This window comes from Leptonychotes weddellii, chromosome X (assembly GCF_054177405.1).
Source record: "Leptonychotes weddellii isolate Sample4059 chromosome X, ASM5417740v2, whole genome shotgun sequence".
Classification (NCBI taxonomy): Eukaryota; Metazoa; Chordata; class Mammalia; order Carnivora; family Phocidae; genus Leptonychotes; species Leptonychotes weddellii.
Window position 1 is genome coordinate 15911346 of NC_138385.1, and position 19737 is coordinate 15931082.

General features: G+C 47.8%; 1 protein-coding gene across 2 annotated transcripts in view; it reads left to right on the top strand.

Annotated features, from left to right (window-relative positions):
* The window catches only part of HS6ST2 (heparan sulfate 6-O-sulfotransferase 2), a 281438-nt gene extending 262402 nt beyond the window's left edge, over window positions 1–19036 (top strand). For both annotated transcript variants that reach the window (XM_081808238.1, XM_081808239.1), the window contains one exon: window positions 15890–19036. In XM_081808238.1, coding sequence (XP_081664364.1) covers window positions 15890–16775 — 886 coding nt within the window. In that variant the 3' untranslated portion in view covers window positions 16776–19036. The remainder of the gene's footprint in view (window positions 1–15889) is intronic.
* Window positions 19037–19737: the final 701 nt, after the last annotated feature.

The following is a 19737-nucleotide window of genomic DNA, read 5'->3' on the forward strand; positions in this document are numbered from 1 at the left end:
GGGGTAGATGTCACTGTAAAAATAGTGGGAGTCAGGGCTTTTAACAACCCCCCCCCACGATTCCCTTTCCTTCTGGGAAAACAGCTCTGTGGGGTTATTGATAAAGGGAGCCTGAGAGGATTGCGCATTTCAGTTAGAGAAAAAAATAGTATTAACAGCCACTCACTGTGGGATGCAGACCTAAGCGTCCTGCACTGTGCTAAGCCCTCTCTCTGCATGGGTCATCTCATTGAAAAAAGCACACCACTGGGAAGTGGGTGCTTGCAGATGAGGAAACCAAGATTTAGAGAGCTTAAGTCATTTGCACTAAGGTACAGAAGCTGGGGCTGGCTTCCAGAACTCTCTGGCTCCAGAGACGGAGCTCTTAACTACAAAGCATTTATCAATGGCTGGCTGTTTCTCGAGACTCCGGGCCAACTAAGCTGGTCCAGGGGGAGAGGAGAAGAGATACAAAGAGGCGCCCACAGCCTTGGAGGGAAGAGAACCCTTAGACACGAATACATTACACGAACGGGGTCCCCTGAGAGTCCAGACAATCCTTTCTGGAGGTTCAGAGGAAGGCATGGCTGCCTCAGCTGTGGGCATCAGGAGGAAGGAAGCCTCGAGAAGATAGCCCTCCAGCCCTGTCTGGAGAGGGGAGTAGTGAGGAACGGGTGATGTTGTGCCTGATGGGGGCAGCAGAAGCAAAGGCGTGAGGCACAGAGGGGAGGAGTCTGGTGTGCGGAGTGTGGGAGTCAGTGTGCAGGGGGCCAGCGCCAGGATGGAACATACAACTGGACCAGTAACTGAGCCATAGATCATGGCCATTACTCACCTAAAACTCAGTCTGCTAATTTTCTCTGCAAAGCCTTGTGCTTTACCCTTTCTATTTTTGCTTCACATTGACTTTTAAACCAAAGACTCTTGACAGGTCCTCAGCCCCAGCAAAATTATAAGGCAGCCAAATCTGCCTTTGGTGTCCTCCTTTTTTGTTCTCAGCCTCCTTCTCCTTCCTCAGGACCCGGTGCCTGTCTCTGCACACTCTCTTCCACCTCCGCAGGGCGGGAGCTGACTATTAAAGCCGCCCCCATCTAAATGACTGCTAAGTCTTCGCGACTTAGGACCCTCTCCCCCTCTCCCCGCCGCACACAAAGAGGGCAGATCCTTAAGCCAAAGGAGTAAACTTTACGTTGTGGTTTCCTGGCCAACTGTGAGAGGGAGGGGCTGTGCTCCCCAGCACCCCTGAAAATCTTGCCACCCCACACGGCTGGTCCCTGTTGCACACCCCGCAGGACGTTGCAGAAAGCCCTGCACTGCTGCGAGCAACATTCCTTTCATTCTCGAATAAATGAGCAAAATGGCATGGGGTAGCAAAACGAGTCTGGATGTCTAGACGTGAGTCTCAGACATATGTAACTCGATCACCTACTAGCTGTGTGACCTTTCCCCTCTGAGCAGTAATATCTGCATCTATGAAATGGACTGGCACGTTGGCAGGCTCTAACAAGAGAGGGAGAAAATGTGCTTTTTTAAAAGAATCTTTGCCACAGAGAACTTTTTAGAAGAAGACAGAGGGTGTTATGCCTTCAAAAAGGCTTGGGATAATAGCTCTTTAATCCTTGAGAACGAACTGAGAAATCTAAATATTCTGCATTACTGGAGAGCCTCGGAGGTGACTCACTTGTCACCTGCCGGGTGCTTTTTCACCGAAATGCAGCCACACTGGCCTCTCCGAAAGGTACCTGCCCATATTTCAACTGTCAACACATTCTTCCCACCACGCACAAGGTGAAGGTCGGTGTGTTCTCCCGCACCCGTTTCTAGTAACACCGTGACTCGTGAAATGCTCAATGGAAGGAAGTGTGTTAGGGGAACAACAGGATTTCAAAAATAGCTTTAGGGAGATCAAACCTTGTTTTAACTTAGTGTGTTCCTGATTCATGATTCTGAAAAGGAAAAGACGTTTGATCAAAACTGTCACCCAATGGCCTCATTTTCAATTCCCGTGCTTTCTTTGAGCAGAAACGATCAGGCATCCTGGTTGTGACTTTCCCAGCCCCCAGTGGCCAGTCGCCTAGCTGCTGGGATTTCAGGAAGGCACCTGCCCCTTAGTGCTGGCCCGGCTGCTGCCAGGAATCCTCCCGTAAGTGAAGAGGACTCGCCTTGCTCCTCAGGGAAAGCCTCTCCAAAATGGAAGTCCTTCTGGTGGTGCCAAGTAGCAGACCCCTTGATGAAAAGGAGTCTCTCTAAGCGCTTTCTTTCTAGATCTAAGATTTCGAGCAGAAAGCAGAAAGAGTCTGGCAGGGAAAGGCTGGAGGAAGGGGGAGATGCGGGATGGGGGGATGGAGGACAAAAGAAATAATAAGGGTGGGACTTCAGGCCTCAGGGGGGAAATGTTTGAGGGGAAGGGGCCTTCTTCACCCTTCAGGAGGCTTCATGTGGGCAACAGTCTCTCCCGGCCGGGGAAGGCCAACACTGGGGCCCATAGGACAGGGCAAAAAGGAGCATCCTGGCCAATTCCAAAGCTTCACGGTAGACCTTCCATCAGCTGACCCACCAGTCTGTGTTCCCATAAGGAGCTGGGCCCAGTGCCGAGAGAGACGAGAGGTAGTTGCCAGGTAGTATTGACCTTCAAGGAATGTACAGCCTGGTTAGAAAGATAAAACAAGAGAAATGGACTGTTCAGATATCCTTTGGGGGCTTAACGGGCAGCAGAGAATCACGAGGAAAAGATGGAATCGGGAGTTAGGAGACCCGGGTTCTGGTCCTACGTAGACCCACTGCCGACAAGGTGCGTATCCTTGGGCAAGTCACTTCCTTTGTTTGAAGGTCAGGTTCCTCCTCTGTAAAATGGTAGTTCTATTTTTTGTCCTGTATACTTAGAGGGATTGTGTGAGGAACTAAAAATATAAGGACAGTGAGCCATTCGTCATGTCCCATGAATCTTCCGATTGTTATTAGCCCTCCCTCCCTCTCTCCCTCCCGCCCTCCCTCTCTCCTCCCAGTGATACCAGTGCTTTTCTTCAGATGACCTTTCTGAAGAGTCACTGTGGGAAGGGGAATGTCATTTAGAGTAATCATCTGTGGCCTTAAATCCAACTTACCGTGGGTCACTATCTCAGAGAATTAACCTCATTTCCAGGGAGAAAAGCCAAGCCAGAAGGGAAGGCTGTGGAGGTGACCCATGCAGCACGTTAGTGAGTCTGACTCCCCAGTGACATGTCTTCAGAGTGAATGATTAACGGAAGAGTCAGAGGGTGGTGTCACCCCCAAGGGTTTACCTTAAGTTGGAAAATCCAAGTCAGACATCTCTCTTGACTTTTAGTCCTTGTTTATGGCTTTCGGATCTTGCAGTGGAACATCAGTGAGGGTCACCCAGAGGGGTTGCCTTTTCCTGAAGCTGATTCTTGTTTGTCAGTCACCTCGAACATGAAATTTTAAAACCTGGGGAAGGAATCAGAGACTTAGTTTTGAATCTCAGCTCTGTCACAGGCTGGCCAGGGGACCCCAGACAAGCCCATATTTATCTCTGGGCTTGGGTGTTCTCTTTGGTAAAACGATTGGACTACTCTGTGCCAAATATGGGTCTGTTGCCTTCGTCTGCACATGGCCTCCATCAGTTCCCTTTACAGGGGCCTTGCCTTCTAGCAGGTGGGCTGGTTTACACACATGGGACATGGCTCCCTACTCTGTGACCTGCTCCCCACCGTGACTCGAAGATGGTTCTTTTCCTTCTCAGAAAATCGGGCCCCATTTTGCCCAAGATGGTGCTTGTGAAGCGCCATTTTTAAAAAAAGAGCTTCTGCTCCGTCAAAAGTGGTGGGATGTTTCCACTTTCACCAGCCAAACTGGAACCGTGGCGTAGATTTGACAACATGCATAGTTGTTCGGTTTCCCGTACTATGTTTTTCCACTCTGTCACATTGTGGACAGGTACAAAAATATTCTCTAGGACTCAGGACATTCCCATATGATACTCACTGGCAACCTGTAGGAGCTGGGAGGAGATAGGGATGACACTTGGCCCCCGGGCTCCCCAGTGCCACACCACCAATTCCACAGTAGGTTCTCTTTTTGCCCGAAAGGGGAAATACGGCTCTCCAAAGTCTCTCGACACCATGAAAAACAAACCCAGTGACACCCAAAACTTAGAGAACTCTTGTAAGCTCTTAGCACCAACCTAACCTTCAAAAAAGTTCCTTCTGCTCAGGCAGGATCTTCGTGGCTTCGCTGCCCCTTCTTGTACTCACTCCAACGTGACACCAGATACTCCTGCGGGTAGAAGGGTTGGGGGGGGGTGGGATTAGTGCGTTATTTTTCCGTTCCCAGTGTGATCATGATAAAGAAACATGATCTGTAACGCTTATTTCCACACACATACAGCACAGCGATGTTATCCAATAATTGTGCCTTTTGCAGCCCGAATACCTGCAGCAAAACCTCTCCCAGGGGAAAGGAGGCACGACCCTGCCAGCCCGTGAAATTCTGAATGGCTCCAGTTCTTTCCAATTGAAATGGTTAACGAGATCTACTTCCCCCCCACCCCAAAAGCCAGGGTTTACACTTCATCTCTCTCAGCGCCTTAAAACAATATTAGAGCTCATTAAAATCAACCCGGGGCTTGAGAAGGGCAGCTTTCATTTAGGGGGAAACTTTCCCTCCACGCTGTTCTGGAAAATTGCACAATGCTGAGAGCCGGCATTTGTCTTGACTCGTTTTCCTCTAACGATTTCTCCAAAGCACGCTGAGGTGGCCGCCTCCCAGACAGCACATGTCCAGCAGGCCCAGGTGAGTGAGTGCAACTGGTTACCGTCTGCTCAGAATTCCCTTCGGTGGTATTTATTGACTGTCTGCCATGTGGAAAAGCCCTGTTACTTGATTCCTTGTCTTCGTGAAGGTCCCTAAAGGAATGATTGCATGTGTCTCCGGATTTGTCACCATCTGGGGATGGCAAGGGAGCTGGCTCTCTGGTTTCCTCATCTGCGCAATGGGAATTTGGGGCCAGAATGGTCACCAGCTGGACCCCCCGCCCTGGCCCCCGTGTCTCATGTGGCCATTTCCATCCCTAAGGCTCAGTAACGGCCCTACAGAACCCACGAAATCCGCACCTCCCTTCACATCCTGGCATATTCAGCTACCTCCTGGTTTATAGATTGTTTTTTTAAAGATTTTATTTATTTACTTGACACAGAGAGAGACAGAGAGAGCACAAGCAAGGGGAGCGGCAGGCAGAGGGAGAGGGAGAAGCAGGCTCCCCGCTGAGCAGGGAGCCCGATGCGGGGCTCGATCCAGGACCCTGGGATCATGACCTGAGCCGAAGGCAGACCAGATGCTTAACCGACTGAGCCACCCAGGCGGCCCTGGTACCTCCTGGTTTGAACTTCTGCTCCAGACAGGCCAGTGGTGCCCTTGTGCGATGGCTCAGACCGCCCTGCTAGTGAAGGTGCAGACCCAAAACAGGGCATCGACCAGGGCGGTGGGCAAGAGTTTGGGCTCAGGAGTCATACAGACCTGACAGACGGTCACTACCTAGCTCTGTGATTTTAGGAGGTTCAATTAACACCTTTTAGCTGAATACCCTTACCTGTATAATAACAACAATAATCCTATTAATTAACATCTGCGGAGTGTTATATTCCAAGCACGGTTCTGGCAGCTTTATGTGTGTGTGTGTGTGTAACTTTTATCTTCAGTGAGACCCTATGGTTTTCCCCCAGGCCATACATGAGAAAAACAGAAGCACAGAGAGGTTAAGTTATTTGCCCAGGCCCACCAGAGCCGGAATTTGAACCCAGGCAGTCTGGCTATAGATAGAATAGCACTGTCCCACAGAAATACAACGGAAGACCCATTTGTCGTTTTAAATCTTCTAGTAGCCACATTAAAAGTGAAAAGATAGAGTGAAATTAAATTTAATAATAAATTGTATTGAACCCAATGTACCAAAAATGGTATCATCTCAGCCATGTAAGCTGCATAAATCCTAATTAATTAATGGGATATTTTCTCTTCCCCCTCAGGCTTGGAAATCTTAGTGTCCAACTTCTTTTGGATTAGCCACATTTCAAGAGGCTCAACAGTCACAGGGGGCCAGTGGCTATCTTGGACGGTCCAGCTCGAGAATGGACCCTCTTCATCAGTGCATACACTGGGCCTAAAATGAAGGAAGGCATTGGCACCTATGTAGTGGGGTTCTGTGAGAAATCAGCCAGCACAGTGCCTGGCAATTTGCCCACACCCACTGATTCAGACACTGATGAGCATCCCCCCTGCTATGCTGTTTGCTCATGTCAGAATGCCTCCAACCCTCCACACCACACACCTGCTTAAATCCTTTCTATCCCTTAGGGCTTGGGCAGCTTTCTCCTCCTCCTCCTCCTCCTCCTCCTCCACGAAGCCTTCCTTGATGACTCTAGCACACGATAACCTCTCTCCTCTCTGACTCATTGTGTACTTAGACCCTGTATGACACAATCAGTGCTTCACTATGTTCAACCTTTACCCCGCCCCCCACTGAACTTTGCTTCGGTCTCCCCAACTAAAGTTCATGCTCTTTGAGAGCAGAGGCCCGTATACATATGGCCTCCTCACTACTCCGCCCACAGCTTTAATTACGTCAACTTCTGGGTCACCCAGAGATGGTACACTGGTTGTGGATTGAGTAAATGCGTGTCTTGCAATGCAAGGCAGAATGGGTCTTCCTGTGACATGGGCAGAGCATATCCCTTCATGGGGCCCCACTCCCTCATCTACACACTGAAGGGGGTTTTTCTCTGAAACTTCTTTACACCTCAAAAACACACTGAGTATTAATGAGCCGAGACTCACAGAATAATTTGAGAATGCAAAACATGTCGGCGGGGGCAGTGTAAGCTGCAGAGATTTTCATGCCACCAAGCAATTGAGTGGACCCTGGGTGAAGGCTGGTGACTATGGGTCATAAAGCCTGGAATTTCACATCTTGTTAAAGAAGTCTGTTTTCTCACCGTTTGCAGAAGTCCTTAGATTTACGTACTTGGGAGCTGACTGGGCTTTGGGAAGGAGGGGCGCTAGATTTCTTTAAAAAAAGAAGTAAATATCACCAGGACTGATTGTGTGAAGAATTTCACGTTGGGTTTGAATTTACAGGCATTAGAAATCTTCTTTTCTTCCTTTTCGACAAAGAAGGAAACATCATTTTGCTGTTTGGTGAAAGAAAGAGGAGAATGGCTTAGAAAAACATCCTTCTGCTTAACGAAAGTCCATCACTCCAGTGTGCCCTCAGAACACACACACACACACACACACACACACACACACACAGCTGCAGGCCCAGCCTTACCTGGGGCCACAGGGCAGAAGGTCCTCCTCCGCTAGCCAGGCCAGCTCCCCCTCACCGGCTGACCCTTCTGGAAGGTGGGAGAACTGGGGGCAGAGGGAGAGCCACAGAGCAGAAAAAAAGAGATTTATTTTTTAAAAAATTAATACAAGGAAGACACGTTAAAAAAAAAAAAAGCCTTCAGTTAGCCAAAGGAAAAAGCTCAATTAATTAAGGTGTTAATTAAGGTATTACTTTATATACATAGCACTGCTTCTTTGGGTGAGGTGTGAAGAACAGCAGGAACGTCTGTGCACGGAGAACTGAATGGCTTGTCTGGCGGGTGAGATCTTCAATCTCTTCCGAGTTGTTTTTACGTCCAGCAGGTGCTTTTCCTGGAATGCTTCTGTCCTGCCGAAGACTCTAGTCACGTTGCCCAGAAGAGCCTGGCCTTGTCACGAGCCCACGGCATCAATCTGAAGGGCAAAGGGAGATGTCTCGCGTCCAGATCGCTTAGGTCTCCCTCATGCTGGGGGGACAATCAGATAAAGTCCCGGGTGCCACTGCTGTAAGAAGTCACTCTACACAAACATGAGGGCTCCCTCTGCTCACCAGCTAATGCACGACCGCTGAGCCACAAGGGGGTCTTGAGAAACCTACCAGACACAACGCATTTCAGTGAGCACCCACCCACTTCAAAGTCACCCCCTCTGGAAATCCCACATCTGCTTACGAGGCTGCTGCCACCGCTGATCACAACGTTGATGGAGCTCCTCTGTGGGGACTGCCAGCGTCTGAGTCACCCAAGAGAAGCAGTTAAAATGACAACTCCGGGGCTTGAGGGATCCAGTCCCGTCGGAGGCTTATTTGCCTTTGATTCATTTAACTCGACTTTTAGTCTGCGCTCACATATTAATGTTGTTTGATCTTAGCGCCGTCCTCCTCACTTTGCCAGAGCCACGTGCAACAGGAGGGTCTGTGCCGTTGGTTTAGGCATCATTAACCAAGGAAGGAGACCAGACCTTCGGCATTAATGACTCACTGTCCCATATGCCCCCCCGTTTGCAGAGTTTGCGTAGGACCGCCAGTCATGGTTCCTATTTTTCCGCCACTCATCATTCCTCCAAGAACAAGATGTACAAAGGCTGAACTTAAAAAAAAAGTACAAAATTAAGCTACAGGTATAATAATATGTTCACTCATTGATTTGGGCTAAGAATTTGTTTCCTTTCTTAAATTAACTTTTTATTGATCACTCCTGTGACCTTCCCTTGTACGGTTTTGTTGGCCTTCTTCCATAAAAGAAATGGCTTTGATATTTATTTTTCCTTTGAGTAGTGCAGGAAAAACCTTATTCGTGAACCAGGGACCTAAAAGGGAAGTAAATGTTTACAGCCTGGTCCTCCTAGCTTTGTTCAGGCAAAGTGCCCTGGGCTTTTCCTGGACAGCAGTGGGCATCCTTAGGCTTGTCTGGAGTGCTACAGGGAGCTCGGGTTTGCTCTTGGACAGTGGTTCTCAAGACTCGAGTGTGCCTGTATCACAGAATTTCCTGGAGGGCTTCCTAAGACACAGATGGCCGCATCTCAGCCCCCAGGTTTCTCTTCAGTGAGTGGACCCCAGAATGAGCATTTCTAACAAGTTCCTAAGTGGTGCTGATGCTCCTGGTTCTGGAGCCACGATGTTAGTTTGTTCCCAGAAGGGGAAGTCCTGGGTTTGGGTCCCGGCCCGAGGACAGGAAGAGCACAGGTTCTAGAAAGAAATGTGTTCAGTCGCAGCACCCCTATTTCACTTGCCATGTGACACCGGGCCAAATCATCTCTCTTTCTCAGCTCCATGGTGGGGATGGGAGTTCATGTGTAAGCACCAGGCCCGAGTGCCCCCAGCTCCCGGCTGTGCCCTTTCTCGGCAGCAAACGTCTCCTCTTCATGAGGGTTCTCTCCGGCCTGGTTTATTGTGCCATCGGAGGGAACTAACAGACACAGAGCAGGGTCTGCTAAAACATTGGCCTTCAGCCCAGGAATACTCCTTGCATTTAGATCCATTCCCAAGGGCTGTTAGCAACGTGGGTCTTATGAGCAAATCCGTGTTTCTCTCAGGGCCTTGATTTTCCCCCCTCAAAAGAGAAGCGTTTGACCAAGGTGATTTGCCATCTCAAAGGCTTCTTCTTGCTCTAATGAGCCTAGGATGCTGTGATTTAGAACTCGGGTCCTTATTGCAGGATAAACTGTTAAAAATGAAAATATGGTACTCGTTTTTCTCCATTTACTTACGTCTAATATCCTTGAATTTTCCAGCCTTCTTTCACGTGGGGCTAATGCACAGAAAGTCAGGGACAACTGCTAAGTATAACTAGATCTCCTTAAAATGTTCCATCATGGGGATAAAGTGGTATATCTGTTATTTAATACTGACATCTAGTGGCTTATTCCTTATCAAAGAAAAAGATGCCTTTCCTATTAGCTTATCCTAAGCTCTGCGGCTCCTGCTGCAGACGTTCATTCAACAGTCCTTTATTAAACACTAATTTTCTGTCAAACATTGTGCCAGGCCCAGAGGAGCTTACACCGATCGATGATAACGCAGTCCCTGCCCTCCCAGAGCTCAGAGTCCAGTGTAGGAAGCAGACGGATCACTAGGCAGTCACAGCACATAGCAGGATTCCAGCACAGCTGGAACAGAGGAATACGGGCCCTTTACCCTGCCCAGGAAGGTCAAGGAAGGTTTCATGGAGGAAGCAATCTTAGAGTTTTGGAGTTTTCCAGGTAACCTACAAAATATGCAAGCCATTCAAAAGAGTGGGCATTCTATATCCGAAGGAAAGGGGCCTGTAGGGTCATTGCTTGGGACAGATTTGGAAATCGAAATTACTTCTCTATACCTGGAGCATATAGAATAGAGCAGGGTTTTTCAACTATTGACATTTGGAGTTGGATGATTCTTTGCACAGTAGGATGTGTCGCAGCACCGCTAGACGCCATCCACTAGATGCGGGTCGCATGCGCTGCCCACCCCCCTTGCCCCCTGCCCCCCCCCCGTGACAAGCAGAATGTCTTCAGAGATTGCCACATGAGCTAGAGTCAGGGGAGCAGAGGGGGAGATGCAAAATCCCTCGTGATTGAGGAAGGCTTGTGTAGAGGGAGCTTGATAGAGATGAGGCTGGAGGGAAAGAAAGGTGGTGGTTACCAGGTCCCACGAGGCTGTGTCTAGCGTGTGAAGGAGCTTGGACTTCATGTCCAAGTTGATAGGGATTAAGAGGTCTTAACTAGGGAATGACAGGTCAGATGTGTACCATATGGGCGGGGGGGAGGGGCCTAGGCATGAGACCAGAGGCTGGGAGGCAGTCCGGGATGCTGCAGCAGTGACCCAGTAGATAAATGATAAGGGCCTGGCCCCAGGCCGTGGTAGAAAGAATGGACCTGAGTGCTCCTAGGATCTAGAATCAGCAAGGGTCTTGGGGGAAGTTCACATAGTGGCAGTGAGCAAGATCGAGGAGTCCAGAGTGGCCCCCAGTTTTCATGCTTGGACAACTCTTCATTGGTTGCTATTGTTGTTTCTACAATTACTTAGCAATGACAGGAAAAAGTTGGCCTGGACTTGACCTTTCACGTTGTTCTGCCTGTAAGGGGCCAGGGGTATACAGACACACTGAACAATGGTCATTAAATTCACCTAGGTAACTGATGGGGAGTCATGACTCCAATTTAAAGATGTGACACCTGTTCATCTTAATTAAGTGACAAGTTTTGTCCTAAGATATTCCTGTCCCATTACCACGAACCAAAACAGGCTGAGTGTGATTTTCCTGGGGTTGAGCCATTTTAAATGGCTCACTCATTTGAAATTAAATCAGTCCGTTCAGCAGCACCCTTCGGAGTAATGTCCACCTGAAGGTAGATTTCCAGCAGCTCTTGCCTGCATCTTGTCCTGTTTTATCAATGCCTGGATACAAGCCTTGCCAAAAGGAATAAGGAGATATGGTGAAGATACTAGGGGATATAATCAGAATCCAGATGTGTTTTGACAGGCTCAGACTTACTCTAACAAGAAGAAATTAAACAGGGCCACAAGTAAATTACATCCAGGTCCAGGATAAAGCAGATTGGGTTTCAAAATGGTGTACGTGTAAAAGAATGAAAGAGTTTAGCTGACTGGGCATCAGCGGTGTGGCATATCTGCCCAAAAGGCCGATGTGCTATACGAGGCCACACTAAGAGAAATGGTGTCGAGAATGAGGGAGGTGACAGACTGTCCCTACTTGTCACTTGTCAGCCTATGCCTGGAGGACACGTTCCAGTAAAGTGGAATATATTCAGGGGAAACAAGAGGACAGTGAGGGAACTTGAAGCAGTGTCCAGAATAGTTGAAAACCATATTTAGCATTAAGAAGGGAAACCTTGGGCTACCCCGGGGTACTTAAAGTCGGTCTTCAAAGCGCTGAAGCCACACGTGTGGAATTAAAACTCGATCCGCAAGTAGGCTGTCGCGGTTTGAAACGACTACTTTTTGCTGTTAACGCCACATCTTTATCTTAAGGCCAGATCACTCCCTGAGTGCTGTATCTGTCCATTCAACTCTCTTTTGGGTGTCCCAGAGGACCCGAGGCCTTCCTCCAGAAACTGGAGGCATCCTTAACCCTCCTCCTTCCTCTCCCCTGTGTTCATTTTGACACCAAGTCTGTTAATGCTACCTCCTAAAAATGTCTCTAGGCTGCACTCCTTCTTTTGCCTTGTTTTCTGCAGTAACCTTAGGCGAATTTCCCTAATTCCATCTCCGCACTCCATACCCTGTGAGCTTGCTAAAACACCGATTTCATCATGTCGCTCCTCTGCTTAAACCCCTTCAGAGGCCTCCCTGTCAGCTACAGAAGTCTAAATCCTTTCTTGGGGAGTCCTAAGGCCTTCCACAACCAGGTCTGTGGCTACCCCTCCATCCTCAACCCCTGCCACTCCCCTTCATTCCCAGTAAGAGGTTTCCTTTTTTTTTTTTTAAGGATTTTATTTATTTACTTGTTTATCTATTTATTTATTTATTTGTCAGAGAGAGGGAGAGAGCACAAGCAGGGGGAGCGGCAGGCAGAGGGAAAGGGGGAAGCAGGCTCCCCGCTGAGCAGGGGCCCCGATGTGGGGCTCGATCCCAGGACCCCGGGCTCATGACCTGAGCCGAAGGCAGCCGCTTAACTGACTGAGCCACCCAGGCACCACCCCCCCGCCCCCGTAAGAGGTTTTCAATGCGCTTCTTCCACACACAACAGGCTAGTTTGTGTCCTGTGACTTTGCTCATGCTCAACTTTCTGCCTCATACTCCATTCCTCTCTTCTTGCCTCCTCTCATTCTTACTTGTTTTCAAAATAAAGTGGCAGAAGCTGTTGCCCATATTGTTAGGCTAGCGAGGTGTTTTCATCGTACCTTGTGCTTGCTCCAACCATTAAGAACACATTCTGTTGGGGCGCCTGGGTGGCTCAGTGGGTTAAGCGTCTGCCTTCTGTTCGGGTCATGATCCCAGGGTCCCGGGATCGAGCCCCGCATCGGGCTCCCTGCTCAACGGGGAGTCTGCTTCTCCCTCTGCCCCCTGCCTTCCGCTTCCCCTGCTTGTGCTCTCTCTCTCTCTCTAATAAATAAATAATCTTAAAAAAAGAACACCTTCTATCGAAATGGCATGTCTTGGCGCTGCGGGCACCCCGTGCCAGGCACACGTGAGGTGCTTGCACTGAACTGGCCACGGGAGGAGCGCCACCCCCGGCACGTTCCCGTTGGGCTGGGCTGTCACATCTTCAGGTGGCCTGGCTGGGGAGACTGCTTCTCTGACAGTTCCCTAACAGCTCTCTCCTCAGAGTAACGAGCCTCCTGGATCCTTTGCCCAACCAAACCTCCCACATGTTACCATCACCTGCCTTCCCACCTCCAGCACACTATGGTATCCGGGAGGCCACTGGACACTCCCGGACACCAACCTTTAAGCCTTTCCACCCCCGGGATCGTTCTTTCCAGCAGCGTCGAGTGTTTCCCGTTGAGGCAACCTGGGAGTCAGGCCTGTCTTCCCTGGAAGACGTGGGCTGTGGGCAATCCCTGGACCTGTTATCTTCAGAGGGTAGGACAGCTGCGGTCACCAGGGCGGGCAGGGTGTGCACATGTGTGCGTGTGGGCGCCTCTCATTTCTCTGTGGCCGTGACCATCCCTGCAGCGTCTGTCTCTGCCTCCCTGGGGTGCCTCCTCTCTTTCCACGTGAGGATGGTGCTTCCAAAACACTGGTCATGACATTCACCCTGGTGGTGGAGATCTATCTGTTCCCAAAGACAAGGCAGCGTGTTGAGGAAGGAGAGCCTCCGACTGGCACAGGGCTGCACTCTAGGATTTACCAGAAGATGTCACTGTCGTCTTAAACCAGTTCAACAAGGCGGGGCAGGAGGACTGTCAGCTAAGCATGAAGGTGACTTTATTATGGGGGTTTCAACTACCTGACAGCCCCCATTATAATGCATGCCTGCTAAAGCTGGTTGAAAGGTTAATCCAAATGTGTCACTGGACTTCATAAATTTCTTTTTTTTCCAAATAATCAGACTAATTGCCACTAAGCTATCGCCTCCAGCCTCACATAAAGGCTCGATAAATATGTGTTGAACGAAGGAGTGAATGAATACCACAGCAAGGGGCGGAAGGAGGAAGCCCGTGGGAATAGTAGTCACCTTTGTTGGTAAAGGCTACAGGGGCACCAGAAGCTGCCGGCCCTTAAGCAAGGGGTCTTCACAGACATGAGTTTTCGTGGCCCTAGCAAGGTCAGGTCCTAGGAAAAGCAGTGATGTAGGCACTCCGCCCTCTCCATCCTCACTCCCAGAGGCTCCTCCTGTGCCCCATGCTTGTTTAGTCTGGAAAAAATATATAAAGTAATTAAAAAAAAAAACCTTTCTGTGATATTTGCAAGGCACTTAGAAGATTCTCCAGAGTTTTTGTAGGATGGGGCATGGCCTCCCCGGTCCCCAGCTCTCTCCCTCCTCTTCCCTAGAAGTTCTAGAAGAAGAGCAGAGTCCCTGTCCAGGAAAACATCGTTTAAGCAGAAATACAAACAAGCAGTCACAGTTCAGTATCAAAAGGGTTTTTACAAAGGCTAAGTAACTGTGGACCTACTATGGTGCCACAGAGGAAGAGGGGAGGGCTGACAGCAGGCGGTGGGGTTACGTTTTCTCAGAGGAGAGATCGTACTTGGACTACAACTTGAAGGATGTTTCGAATTTTCCAGTCACAGAAGGAAGGTCATGCCCAGCAGAAGAAACACCATGCACAGAATAGAAGCATACAGGATAGACCCTGGGGTGCCTGAGTTGCTTGAGGCCCGAGACTCGGGAGAAACGTTACCGCGTTTCAGACTCAGCCTGTCGGTGGTTGGGTCTGAAACGTTGCCGCCAATAGACCCAGCCCGTTGGTGGTTGAGTTGGTTCCCTTTGGCAGGCATACAGAACCACCACTCTCTCAGATGGGAATGAATAGATTTCACAAAAGCCGCCAGCCATTCTCCAGGTTTTCTGTAAGAAACGAAATGCTAATAGTGTTCATTATTGTTTTCCTTCTACAATATGCCCTTCCTTGACCTCAGCCTTCATCCACTGAATCTCAGTGGGAGGAAAAAAATCATTTCTTAATTAAAAAGCACAACCCCAGGGTCGTTTCTCCCCTTGATCACATCTTAGGCTTTGACATTTCTGGGGTGCAGTGCGTGCGTGTGCACCTGCCGTGCGTGCGTGCACGTATGGGTTCAGTGCTCGCTAGTCCACTATTTGAACAAAGAACTTTTTCAGTTTGCAGCTTTAAAGTGAAGATAGCCATACGGCAGAGCCTTCACACTTGTTGACACCCGGGTATCCTTTCAGTAGGTAAAGAAAGGGAGCATTTTGGAGGGGACAGAGTTAACTTTGCCGGGCCGGGAATATTATCATGCGAGCTAAGGCTGAAACCGAGGTGGTAGCCTGCATATGTGCCGTTGGCAGTTACCATGTCTATTTCAGTCCGTGACTAACCACAACGTTTATTTCTGGAGGCCCCGGGTTGCTCTGCCGATCTCTGCCCACCGCTTCCAGAACCAATGAGCCGTGATGTTAGGACAACAGCCAGAATCCAAGCATCATATTGACACTCTTTCAGTGAGGTTTTATTTTTTAATAAGGTATCCTGATTAGGCTGGATATTGGGAAAATGCTTTCGTATATTTAGTAAGAAAGGTTAGAATTTTGTGATCAGTTAATGGGGATATGAAATAACATGGCTGCCTGCTTAAGCGAATGAGGTTGTCAGGAGGGTTTTGTCACTGGTTGGAGAAAGAGAAACAGGAGGAGCGGGAAGAGGGAGTGAAGAATGACAAGGACGATGTGCTGGGCCTATACTTGGCCTACTTTCGTTAGCTGCAGTGCCAGCAAGTTGGGGGAAAGTGTTAGCTTCCCAGACGGGCTCGTAGGACTCAGACAGTGGTCTACAACACAGTTCACAGGACAAATGCTACCAGATCACCATCATTCCCCCTTTGCCCTCCTTACTGATCAGTGAACATCACATACGCCATGCACCTCGCTGACTGCACTCATGTCACCCACAGCGCTGACTGTTGGTCTTTGTGCTTTGCCCATAGGAACTTCCACTACATCACCATCCTCCGAGACCCAGTGTCCCGGTACTTGAGTGAGTGGAGGCACGTCCAGAGGGGGGCAACATGGAAAGCATCCCTGCACGTCTGTGACGGAAGGCCCCCAACCTCCGAAGAGCTGCCCAGCTGCTACACTGGGGATGACTGGTCTGGCTGCCCCCTAAAAGAGTTCATGGACTGTCCCTATAATCTAGCCAATAACCGCCAGGTGCGCATGCTCTCCGACCTGACCCTGGTCGGCTGCTACAACCTCTCCGTCATGCCTGAAAAGCAAAGAAACAAGGTCCTCCTGGAAAGTGCCAAATCGAATTTGAAGCACATGGCATTCTTCGGCCTCACTGAGTTTCAGCGGAAGACCCAGTACCTGTTTGAGAAAACCTTCAACATGAACTTTATTTCGCCATTTACCCAATACAATACCACTAGGGCCTCTAGCGTAGAGATCAATGAGGAAATCCAAAAGCGGATTGAGGGACTGAATTTTCTGGATATGGAATTGTACAGCTATGCAAAAGACCTCTTTTTGCAAAGGTATCAGTTTATGAGGCAGAAGGAGCATCAGGAAGCTAGGCAGAAGCGTCAGGAACAACGCAAATTTCTGAAGGGGAGGTTCCTTCAGACCCATTTCCAGAGTCAGGGCCAGAGCCAGAGCCAAAGCCACAGGCAGAATCCGAGTCAGAATCTGAGTCAGAACCCAAATCTGAATGCCAGTCAGAATGTGACTCAGAATCTGATTCAGAATCTGACCCAGAATTCGAGCCAGAAGGAGAACCGTGAAAGCCACAAGCAGAACCCAGGCCAAGAGCAGAGCGATGGCAGCGCCAGCAACAGCACCAATGATTACATAGGCAGCGTAGAGAAATGGCGTTAAGTGGCTCCCAGAGGCCTTTGCACACTTGTCCCAAAGCGCCAGTAGAGATACGGCAGATCTTAAAACGTGAGACTTTCCAAACACATCCTGCTTCCTTCAGTTTGGAAGTTAAAAAAAAGTTAAGATGTTGCCTTTACAGTTGCCTTTCAATTAAATGTTATACTGTGCGTGGGTAAAACAACTGTCAGCATGTAATTAAATTGCCTCTTTTGGGTTTGTTGGAGTATTTATAAAATCCAAAAGCCAAACCAGACTCGCCAGAAATTGCTGTTTCGATATTTTAAGAAATGCTTAAATTAGCTATAGAGACAAAATGAAAACATAACATGTGGCCATTCAACTTTGGCTAAGAAACGTCTCCAAATTATTCATGATACACTGTTAAAACTTGCTCTTGGAAGCAAACAGTTGTTCCCAGGGGTAAGCAGGAATATACACATTTAAAAAACCAAAATTAACCACAGAACCTTTTATTTTCTTCTGATTTTAACCAGGAATCTATTTAAATGGAATAAGAACTGATGGTAAATCTTACCAAACTGTAGAAATGAAGATTTTTCTCTCCCAAACATGGGCAGTTTTATGTAAGAAATATTGGCTTTTCAAGTAGAACAGGATTCGTATCTTATTTAAGAGATGTTTAGAATTTTCAACTTTTTCTACCTTCTACTGTTTAAAGGTTTTAAACAGGGTGTATCTCATAGTTAACAAAAACACTTTTCTCCCAAGTGAAATACCAGTGTAGAGATCTAATTTTCAGACGCTCTCTGGGCACTGTAATTTCAACAATTCTGGAATCTTGTTGGCGCTGCTTCTCATTCATTTGAAGGCTTCTCCGAGTTGTGCTCATTCCAAAATAACCCATTTAAAGAATCTTTCTTCATCATCTAAATGGTGTTTTGCTGAGTTTCTTGTGATATATAATCCTGGATTAAAGTCAGGACTTTCTTTCTATAGAATTGTCTTATCAATGTTTGTGTAGTGAGGTCCTTATCAAGAAACTCTTGAACAGGATAACGTGTCTAAAAACATTGAAGTTATTCTTGATCAGATAGAATTGAACCTGAATGTGAATGAATTGTTATTGACTTTTTGTACATTCTTATTGTGCCATTTCCAGTTGGGCTGGCTGCTTCTAGCCCATTTGTTCTTTTTTGTGTTGACAGATTGTAGACAATTACGAGATGAAAAAAAAAAAAATGGTAGAATAAGCATTAGGATAGCCAGTTATTCGGTAACACCAAAAGCTGTATCTCGATACTTTGGGTTAACCCTATACCCGGTTTTGTTTGAAGAAAGAAGAGAAAGTGTTCTGCAGTGAGGTTGAGTCTCAGGAGCATATGCATTGAGGAGAGTGATTTCATATTAAGTCTCTGGACAAACACTTGTAGGCGATCAGTTATGAATCAAGCAGGGCGAGAAGAAAGATGCCAGCACCCACTGTGCTAGCAAGCGTCGTGATTCTGGGCAGTTTCCATTTTATGGGTTTTGCTATACTTTGTAGGGACCTACACTAACCCCCTGGCTGTCGAGCCAACAAGACAACTGGAAATAGCATTGATGTTTTCAGGAGCGACACGCTTAGAAGTGTGACGATAAAGTCACATCTTGTACAATCCGCTGCTTATATGCATGATCTAGTCTCATCTGTAATACTTATGGCCACAAGCTAGACAAGAAGCTGCGTATTTGGGTTTAAAAATAAATTTTCTTGACGCTGAGCTTGTATCACTATATCTGAAATGTGTTTTATCTGACAGTATTGCAGTCCTGGAAATCTGAGAACTGAAGAACTGAAAGGAATTTTTTTTTTTTTTTTAACTCAAACATACCTTGAAGTCAACGTGTTTTAGAGTGAAACTATTTTGTGTACATTGTGTTTTTAAAATAAAGATCCTGTAGATCACTGTGGTATCTCAGTTTTGTTTAGTTTTAATTGACAACATTTGCTCTTAAAACGGTTAAGTACCTTTGGAAAGCAGGATGGAGCCCGAGCCAGTGGAAATGTCTGTTACAGGGGGAAAAAAAGGAAAACCTTTTGTGTTATTGCTGTGGTGTGCATGGCTTGCAGAGATTACGTGCATTTTCTCTGTCTATACTGATTATTGTACATAAGGGATGTTTATAAATACCCGTTTTTGTCATCATCCTATAAATCCCATGATTTCAACTGTAAACATCCGTTCAGTGGTGTGGCTTTACAAACAATTCACTGATTTTGTGTAATTTAACAACAGATATGAAATAAAGTTTAAATTACAGACTCTTAGTAATTTCGTGATTTCAAGTGTTGCAGCTGCTAGGCATCACGACACCACAGACGAGTTCTCTTCTCTCAAGGAGTTTCCTTTTGAACTTGTGGCCACCAGGTGTGGAAGTGAGATGACCCCTGTCTAATCTACCAGGCTAAAATGGCCTTCGCTTTGGGGGCTTCCTTCTGGGGGCCCACACTGTCTCCTCTTTCGGGTAAGACAAAAGTTGTCAAGGAAAGACAAGGGTTGCTCTTCTTAGAAGGACACTGATCCCATTCCTAGGGCTCCACTCTCCTGACCCAATTACCTCCCCAAGGCCCCATCTCCAGATGCCATCACCTTGGGGTTAAGGTTTCAACATATGGATGTGGGGAGAACCCAAACATTCAGTCCATTACTCAGTGCAAATGAAATGTGTGTGAGTTTTAATTTAACAGTTATTGAAATAGATATTTGCATGTCTAAAAGCAGGCAGGAAGGGCGCCTGGGTGGCTCAGTCGTTAAGCGTCTGCCTTCGGCTCAGGTCATGATCCCAGGGTCCTGGGATCGAGTCCCACATCGGGCTCCCTGCTCGGCAAGAAGCCTGCTTCTCCCTCTCCCATTCCCCTTGCTTGTGTTCCTGCTCTCGCTGTCTCTCTCTCTCTGTCAAATAAATAAATAAATAAAATCTTAAATAAATAAATAAATAAATAAAAGCAGGCAGGAAGGAA